The sequence below is a fragment of the Peromyscus leucopus genome, chromosome 8b, assembly GCF_004664715.2.
Source record: "Peromyscus leucopus breed LL Stock chromosome 8b, UCI_PerLeu_2.1, whole genome shotgun sequence".
Taxonomy (NCBI): domain Eukaryota; kingdom Metazoa; phylum Chordata; class Mammalia; order Rodentia; family Cricetidae; genus Peromyscus; species Peromyscus leucopus.
In genome coordinates, this window is record NC_051086.1 from 57245174 (window position 1) to 57255362 (window position 10189).

General features: G+C 40.2%; 1 protein-coding gene across 1 annotated transcript; it reads left to right on the forward strand.

Moving 5' to 3' along the window:
• The first annotated feature begins 3352 nt into the window (after positions 1 to 3352).
• Positions 3353 to 4298, forward strand: LOC114688555 (olfactory receptor-like protein I9). The gene is given in 2 exon segments (XM_028863134.1): positions 3353 to 3736; positions 3738 to 4298. Coding segments are annotated over 2 exon segments (945 nt in total).
• The last annotated feature ends 5891 nt before the right edge of the window (positions 4299 to 10189 follow it).

Genomic DNA, 10189 nt, shown 5'->3' on the forward strand with positions numbered 1-10189 from the left:
CATCTAGAGGTTCTGGATAATGATTGCCTTTAATGAGTTGCTGCAGCTCCTGGACTCCTCTGGGACACAGAGACTCTTATGTAGGGGTGTGTAGCAGGGGAGGTGTGTGAAATGTGGTGTAGACACTGGAGAGGACTGCAGACCTGATGACTTCCTGTGCCCATAGTGAGTAAGAAGAGCAGGATCTTTTATCACGATTTAGGAGTCACCCTTGGCCATCCAGGTAATTATCAGCAGACTGGGCTGTGTCCTTACTGGCCTTCCAACTTGAGAGTATTTTATCTTTAAAAATAAAATTGCATATTCTCAGGATAGTTTTTTAGATGTGATAATATTCATCTTTGCCGTCTCTCTGACTCACATTATTGTTATATAGTGGAGTATTTGTTTTGTGATCAACATTAATAAACATCAAATTATCTATGAGGGTCTTTGTATTACTCTTTCTCCATCTTTTCTACCAAATTATATCACTTCAAGCTAATAACAGGTCTGGGAAATTCATTCCAATTCTGTAGCCTACATTGGATTTTTGTGGGGAAAGACTGACTCTGTTCCAGGTTGGACTCAAACTCATGGTGTTCTCTAGCCTCAAACTCCAAAGTGCTGGGACATAGGTCTGCACTACTACACAGGGATCAGTTTTGTAGTTCTTCTGTCTTTAAATCTCTCTCCCCCTCTCTGTCTCTGTCTCTGTGTATGTCTCTGTCTTTCTTTGTCTGTCTCTTGCTGTCTCTGTCTTTGTAGAGGTCAGAGGATATCTGGCATCCATGAGCTCACATTTCACAATACACAATATTTTATTGTTTGCCATGCCATAAGCCAGGCTAGCTGGCCTGCAATCTTTCAGAGATTCTCTTATCTCCAACTCTTATCTTCCATTAGATCACTGGGACTACAGACAAACCTAGCCTATCCTTCATGGGGGAAGTAGAATTTGGGGAACTGGGTTATGGTGTTCCTTACATGTGTCATCCCTCCATAATACTGAAACATGATTCTAAAGTGTACATCAATGAATGCAGCTGCATTAAATACCCATCAACAGAGTGAAGTCTTTTCCATGTGGATTTGTGGCATATTGGGCCACAAAGTATTACAGAGTTGAGCTACATACCTAACCTCACATGCCTTTAATGCCCTCCCTGACTTTCTTTGCCATCTTAAAGTATGCTGGGATGTTCATTAGTCAAGACTGTCTAGAAGAAAACAGGAAAACAGAACAGAAAGAGCCATTTATTTTAAGGATACAGCTTACAGATTAGACAATATGGGCAACTGGGGGTTTAATATCTACAAAGCCTGCCTCAAGAGTCTCTAGGAAGAGTAGAGACTGCTGGCTTGAGTCCAGAGCAGTCTGGAGAGAGAAATTTTCTTCAGAAGACAGCACATTTTCTTATATATCTTTCAAATTGCTCCATAAGGCTTGTCATGTTGTGAACGGTGATTTGCTAGGTCTACTGACTTCAACATTAATAATATCTTCCTAACAGCATTAAGAACTGGCACTTGTCAAAACTTGTTATCAGTGACTAAGGAAGGATCCATCACTTGATGTTATGTATATATAAGAGAGAACTCAAGATAAATATTGCATCTCTGTACATACCTTGTGCTACTTTTTGTATCTTCAATAATTTATAAAATGATCATCATATTGATCTTCCTACATCAATATTAGTGACATTCTCTGTGGCATTTTGAATCACCAGAATTGCTGAAAACAGTCATACCCTCATACCCTCAGTGTTTAGTAAATACCAAATTACCTTTCTGAATTTGATCACACTGTGTCAAGGTTTTGAGTGGTTAAGCTAGTGAGTTTGCATTCTGCAAAGTTTAAATGTATGTATTCTAATTTTAATGGGAATTTTCTATTTTTAAAGGTGAAGAATCTCACTTTTACATACCTCAGCCTGCATTACAGGCAAGAAATATTCAGGAAACATTGGTAACATCCAGGTACCATGCCAAGTGTTGGCCCTGTTATAAGATAAAAGCAGACATGATTTTTCTTGCATGGAATTTGAATTCTGGTGGGAAGTCTGCTCTAAACCAGTGAGCAGAAGCACCAGGGGGGCTGTAGGTTAAGATCAGGATGCTATGGAACATGGCAGTAGGTCTTTCCTGGCAGGTAGGCAAAGATTTTTTCCAAGCAAGCACTAGCTACTATACATGAAGAATAAGTGGGAATAAGTCAGATAAAGCACGATCCGAGGGAAGAAGTTAACAGTTACAAGGAAAAAAGTTGAAAAATAGAGACTGGAAATTATGGCTTCAATTGTTATCCACAAAGAAGTGGAATGCAAGAGTCACTGTGAGCCCATATGTCTCCTAAAGGGTAGACACAGGTCCAGTAATAAAGTATTATTTGTGCATTCAAAAGGAATGTGCCTTTATCTTAAAAGCAATGATAATTCCTTGAAACACTTATTAGAAAAGAGAAGATCAGATTGCTATCTTAGATTGCAAAGGTGTAAATGAAGCGTGTTGAAGGAGGGCACTGAGGCAGGAAGTGGGGGTATGAATTAAGAATCTAATATGATATTGCTAGAGATGCACCTTGTTCTAGGAATATGGTCTCATGGTGAGGAATGCAGGGGGTTGAAATACAATGAAGAAGATAATTACAATGCCCTAGATTAAAGTGAAAGAAATAAGTGGATGCATAATAAAATATATCCTTTTTGATTCTGAATTGATGTTACTAATATAAGAGACAGAAAAGGAAGGCACTACATGAGTAGGGTTATCAGTTCCTCTGGGAATCTATTGTGACACAAACACTCTTGACACACCCAATGGAAGATAGCTAATGATGGGATATATATCCTTTAGTTAGGAAAGACACCTACAGCTGAGTTTAAGTGACAATATAAAATTTTAGTGTATATAAATTTTTTCTTGGAGAGATAGATAGACAGTCAAGCAGACAGACAGACAGATGATAGATAGATAGATAGATAGATAGATAGATAGATAGATACTAAGATAGATAGATAATGGAAAACACTCAGAGAATGATAAAGCATGAAGCAATCAAATTCGTTTAGGATAATTAACAAGGTAAGTTCAAGAGATACAAATAGATTTTATGCAAATCAAATAAAAAACTGTTTAGGAAAAGACTAGCTGGTGAAATATATTAGACATATTTAATAAGTCCTTAATAAATATTAATATAGACATGTTGATCTGAGCAGTATATTTATTGTGATAATGTTTTGTAGAGCATGTAAATATGTTACATCTTTTGTTCATTATCCAATGAATTTGAAATATTTTCACCTTCATTTGGAATGTTAAGTGCCACTATTATTTTTTTTTTCTGAAAAGGCATTGGAGTAAACAGATGACTAGAAGGAACCAAACTGTTGTCTCCCAGTTCCTCCTCCTGGGTCTACCGATCCCAGCAGAGCACCAGCACCTGTTCTATGCCCTGTTCCTGGCCATGTACCTCACCACCGTCCTGGGGAACCTCATTATCATCATCCTCATTCTATTGGACTCCCATCTCCACACACCCATGTACTTGTTTCTCAGCAACCTGTCCTTCGCTGACCTCTGTTTCTCCTCTGTCACAATGCCCAAATTGCTACAGAACATGCAGAGCCAAGTTCCCTCCATCCCCTATGCAGGCTGCCTGGCACAAATATACTTCTTTCTGTTTTTTGGAGACCTTGGGAATTTCCTCCTTGTGGCCATGGCCTATGACCGCTATGTGGCCATCTGCTTCCCCCCTTCATTACACCAGCATCATGAGTCCTAAGCTCTGTGTGAGTCTGGTGTTGCTGTCCTGGGTGCTGACCACATTCCATGCCATGCTGCACACCCTGCTCATGGCCAGATTATCTTTTTGTGAGGACAACGTGATTCCCCACTTTTTCTGTGATATGTCTACTCTGCTGAAACTGGCTTGTTCTAACACTCATGACAATGAATTGGCAATATTTATCTTGGGAGGCCCGATAGTTGTACTCCCTTTCCTTCTCATTATTGTTTCCTATGCAAAAGTTGTCTCCTTCATCTTCAAGGTCCCTTCTTCTCAAGGTATCCGTAAAGCCTTTTCTACCTGTGGCTCCCACCTGACTGTAGTGTCACTATTCTATGGGCCAGTCATTGGTCTCTACTTATGCCCTTCTGCTAATAACTCTACTGTGAAAGAGACTGTTATATCTTTGATGTACACAGTGGTGACTCCCATGCTGAACCCCTTTATCTACAGCCTGAGGAACAGAGATGTGAAGGGAGCAGTAGAAAGAGTTGTTTGCAAAAAGCAAATTTCTTCATTCCTATGATGGTAACTCTTCAGATTTTTATATAATTTCTCTAGAAAATATTAATATTAACATTGGATATTGCTACAGAAATTTATCTCACTGTGGATGCTTCTGTTTAGAGATCTCACAACATAACTTTCACTACACAGATTACAGGGAGTTTATAAAAGTAGTTGAATGTGGGAAATAAGTTTAGGAGATCCAAATATGCACTTGCTGTCTTGCCCATGTACCCTGGAAATTTCACTGTAGACAGAAAGTCATATCTGATTCCCATGGTTATACCAGGATTTTCTCATTTTGTCCAAATGTCTGCTGTGAGTGTGTTTTTATAAAATGTATACTCTATTATCTCAGATCAATACCTAATAATATTCAAGTATTTTACCACAACTAGCCCTTTTCCAGTCTTTCACAAGTTCTTTCTACAGCCTGTCATTAGATAATTACACAACTTAATTCCCTAGACCCTATCTTTATTTCATTGTCTATATTTGTTTTCTAACTTGTTTTGACTCTTAAAAGGATTTGGAAGTCTTTAGTATATTGCTCTCATTATTGTACTTTTTCTATACCTGGTATTAATCAGTAGCCAGGGACACCTTAATGTATTTTCTCAAAATCAGATAAAAATATTTGGTTACACTTTGTTGCTTTGTTTTGTTTACTTTTATCTTCCTTTGGGGGCATGATTTTATTTTGTTTTCTTGGTTTTGGAGGGATTTGTTGTTGTATTGGTTTGTTTTTTAAAAAGATCATAAAATTGGGTGAGAAGGGAGGGGAAGAGGATCTGGAGGGTGAGAATATGATTCAAATATATTTAACTTGTAAGATTGTTTTAAATAATAAAAATAAAATATCATAATAATTATTTTAAAAAATTCTGAAGCCCAAGAAAATGATGTCTTAAACATAGGACATGGAAATATGAGACGATTATTAGAAGGAAATATCAAGAAAAAGCTTCAAGATCTGAAGGTGAAACAGACAGAAAAACAAACAAAAGAGCACAAAAACAATATCAAAAAATGCAAATTGGATTACATCAAACTAAAAAGCTTCTTGACAGTTAATGGATTTCATGGAGTTCTAAGAGTTCCTTATATAATATGCATAGCAAATCTTATCATATAATGTTTTCTCCTATTCTGATTGTTGCCTCTTTGTTGACTATTCCCAGTTATGTCTAGAAGCTCATGAAATCCTTGAAAATAAAGCAAAGGTTGGAGCCACTAGGATCCAACAGATAGCTCCAAGCCTATGGTTACATGGAGTGTACTAATGAAACTTGATGGGTTACAAAACAAAATGAATAGTCATGAATGTGAAAAAAGATTTGTGGGGAGGAGGGATATGTCGGAGAGCTTAGGGAAGTGGGAGATGAGAATTGTATATATGTCTGAAATTATCTAAAATTATCTAAAAAATTAGTCACAACTGCACACAATGAAAATATCAATGTATTGTGGGGAGCCCTGATTCAATGGATACATTGGCAGCATAGCTACTGCATCCCATGCTCAGGGAGCATCACAGGAGTGGGAAGATTGTGAGAGTCAGAATACCAGGAAGGCAACTGAAAAATGTACTATACATCTAAACAGAGAATTCTTAATAGAAGAATCTCAAATGGCTGAAAGACATTTAAGGAATTGCTCAACATCCTTAGTTATCAGAGAAATGGAAATCAAAATGGCTCTGAGATATCCTCTTATACCTGTCAGAATGGCTAAGGTCAAATACACTGAAGACAGCTTATGTTGGAGAGGATGTGGAGCAAGGGGAACACTCCTACACTGTTGGTAGGAGTGCAAACTTGTACAGCCACTTTGGAAATCAGTATGGTGGTTTCTCAGAAAAATGGGAATCAATCTTCTTCAAATCCAGCTATACCACTCTTGGGAATACAGCCAAGGATTGCTCAATCATACCACAAGGACACATGCTCAGTTATGTTTGTAGTAGCATTATTCATAATAGTCAGAACCTGGAAACAACCTAGATGCCCCTCAACTAAAGAATGGATAAAGAAAATGTGGTGCATATACACAATAGAGTACTATTCAGCAGTAAAAAAAAAAATGACATCATGAAATTTGCAGGCAATGGAAAGAACTAGAAAATATCCTGAGTGAGGTAACCCAGACTCAGAAGGACAAACATGGTATGTATTCACTCATAAGTGGATACTAGGTGCAAAGCAAAGAATAACCAGACTACAACCCACAGCTTTAGAGAAGCTAGCTAACAAGGAGGATCCTAAGAGGGGCACATGGATGACCCTGGAGAGGGGAAATAGATGAGATCTCCATGAGTAAACTGAGCATGGGGGGCCAATATAGGGTAGGGGATTGGTGATGAGGACATAAGTGAACAGGATCGTTGAACTGGAACAGGGACAGAGTGGGAGAACAAGGAAAATGATACCATGATAGAGGGAGACATCATGAGGATATGGAGAAACCTGATGCTAGGGATGTGGTGATATTTTATTTGTGCTGAAATGTGGTGATACTTCATTAGTATGTTAATAAATAAAGTTTGCCTGGAGATCAGAGGATATAGCCAGCCATAAACAAAAGTCAGGTGTTGGTAGCACATATCCTTAATCCAATCACAAGGCAGGCAGAGTCTCTGTGTGTTCAAGGACACAGCCAAGCATGGTGACATACACTTGTAACCCCAGTACCATCCATAGAGACTTGTAGGCCTGTATGACAGTAATGAGGAGGTAAGGTGGCTAGGGTAAGAGTCAATGAGAAAGTAGAACAGCAAGGCAATAAAGGCGCAGGTTAGACAGGGAAGAAGCTGGCTCTCAGGGGAAGCTATGGCGGCATGGTGAGCTAAGGTTACCTGGTGGATATTCCTATTTCTCTGATCACTACAGCTTTCACCCCTGTATTTGGCTCTGTGTTTCTTATTTAATAAGACTGTTTAGAAATTCGTCTACATAGGGAAGTTCCCAGGAATGCACCAGGATACCAGCTTAGACTACTAACAATAGTGGTAAGGGTGCCTCAACTGGCTTACCCCAGTAATCATATTGGTGAATACTCTAGCTGTCATCAAAAAGCCTTCATCCAGTAACTGATGGAAGCAGATGCAGAGATCCACAGCCAAACTCCAGGCCGATCTCCAGGACTCCAGTTGAAGAGAGGAAAGAGGGATTCTATGAGCAAGGGGCATCAAGATCATGATGGGGAAACCTACAGAGACAACCAAACCAAGCTAGTGGGAACTCATCAACTTTAGGCCAACAGCTGTGGAGCCTCCATGGGACTGGACTAGGCCCTTTGCATAAGTAAGACAGTTGTATAGCTTGATATGCTTAAGGGGCTATGGTGGTATTCTATTTGTACTGAAATGTGATTTTAATTGTATGTTAATAAATAAAGTTGCTCAGGGGTCAGAGCTATTAGAGCCATAGAAAGAGCATGGTGGTGGTGGCGCACACCTTTAATCCCATAGATCTCTGTGTGTTCAGGGATACAGCCAGCATTGGAGACATACGCCTTTAAGACCTAGAGGGCTGTACTTACAGGCAGTGGCGAGGCAGTCATGTGTTTGGGTTTACAACCAATGAGAAGGCAGAACAGAAAGACTATTTAAAGACAGACACACAGGAAGTAGCTCTCTTTCTCGAAGCTAGGAGCACTGCAGGAGGAAGGGTAAGATTTTAGCTCTGAGCTCTGACCTCTCGGCTTTCTCTTTTACATTGGTTCTGTGTTTCTTATGTAATAAGATGGTTGGTTACATCTACAAGGGGCTCCCTGGCAGTAGGATCAGGATCCATCCCTGGTGCATAAGTGGGATTTTTGGAGCCCATTACCTATGGTGAGACACCCTGTACAGCCTTGATACAGGAGGGAGGGACTTGGACCTGTCTCAACTGAATGTACCAGGCTCTGCTGACTCCCTACAGGAGGCCTTACCTTGTTGGAGGAGGGAATAGGTGATGGGTTGGGGGAAGCCTTGGGGAACAGGAGGAGGGAAGAGAGCGAGATGTGTGGTTGGTATGTAAAATGACTGTTAAAAATAAAAAAGAAAAAGAATACCTTGAAGTCTGCTGTGTGACTGCCTTTCTTAGAAATGTCTACTTAAAAAAGGCCTGCACACTCGACCGTCGCCCTTCATTGGTCCCACTCATGTCCAGGCTGTTCATGTAGATCTCATCCAGTTCTCCGTGTCTTTCTTGGGGTCCTGTTTTCCAGGTAGCCTCACTGGTGATGTGAGTAGCAGTCCAGACATCCTTGTTCCACATCTAGCATCTTCCTATGAGTGAGTACATACCATATTTGTCTTTCTGAGTCTGGGTTACTTCACTCAGGATGATTTTTTCTAGATCCATCCATTTGTCTGCAAACCTCATGATGTCATACTGAGTAGTATTCCATTGTGTATATGTGCCACAATTTATTTATCCATTCTTCAGTTGAAGGGAACGGGAGATCCTAGCTGGATCAAGAAAAGAGAGGGAGAACAAGGAATAGGAGACCATGGTAACTGAAGACCACATGAGAAGGGGAGGAAGCAGAGAGCTAGGAAGGCCCACGGAGATCCACAAAGATACCCCCACAAAAGACTGCTGGCAATGGTCGAGAGACGGCCGGGACTAACCTACTCTGGTGATGGGATGGCCAAACCCTGATAGTTGTGCCATAAACCCCATTCAAGGACTGAGGAATCTGGATGCAGACATCCACGGCTGGGCCCCTGGTGGAGCACTGGGAGTCTAATTAGTGAGAAAGAGGAGGGTTTATATGAGCGAGAATTGTTGAAGCCAAGGTTGGATAAAGCACAGGGACAAATAACCAAATGAATGGAAACACATGAACTATGAACCAAAGGCTGAGGGGCCCCCAACTGGATCAGGCCCTCTGAATGGGTGAGACAGTCATTTGGCTTGATCTGATTGGGAGGCAGCTGGGCGGTGGTGCCGGGTCCTGGGCTCTTTGTATGAGTTGGCTGTTTGAATCCTGGGACTTATGCAGGGACGCTTGGCTCGGTCTGGAGGGGGGACTGGACCTGCCTGGACTGAGTCTATCTGGTCGAGGGGAGACCTTAATCTGGAGGAGGTGGGAATGGGGGTGGACTGGGGAAGGGGGAGGGGGCAGGGGAAAGCATGGGAATCTGTGGCTATTATGTGGAACTGAATGGTGTTGTAAAATAATAAATAAATAAATAAATAAATAAATAAATAAATAAATAGCCTGCACAATGACATTATCAGTAGACATGTTAATACAGGAGGGAGAAAAATCTCACAGGGTCCTACTCATAGATCTACAGGCAGCTATTAACTTCTGAGAGAGAGAGAATTAGGTTCTCCCAGGTTTGAGCCCTGATTAGTTTTCCAATGCAAAGTGGTGAGCCCTGAAACCATATCCACACAAACAACAAATATGAGCTCAGCAGGTTGTATTTATTTAGTTTTGGATGGTAGATAGATAGATAGATAGATAGATAGATGATAGATAGATAGATAGATAGATAGATAGATAGATAGATAGACAGATAGATAGGTAGATATGTAACAATAATAAAAGAGGAAAAGGCAATTGCATTGAGAGGGGAAACATGGGGTAGATTAGAGGGAGGAAAGGAAAGGGGGAGTGGTATTATTATATTTAATTACAAATGTAAAAATAAAGTAACAGAAATAATAAAACAATAAAAGAATAGATGTTACCCATTTGTATATTTCCTGCGCATATTCCCAAAGGACTCTATATCCTACCACAGAAACACCTGCTCATTCATGTTCATTGTTGCTCTATGTACAATAGCCAGGAAGTAGAAACATCCCAGATCAATGCCTCTCAAACTTCCTAATGCCACAACACTTTAATACAGTTCCTCATGTTGTCACAATCTCAACCATAAAATATTTTTTGTTGCTACTTCATAAC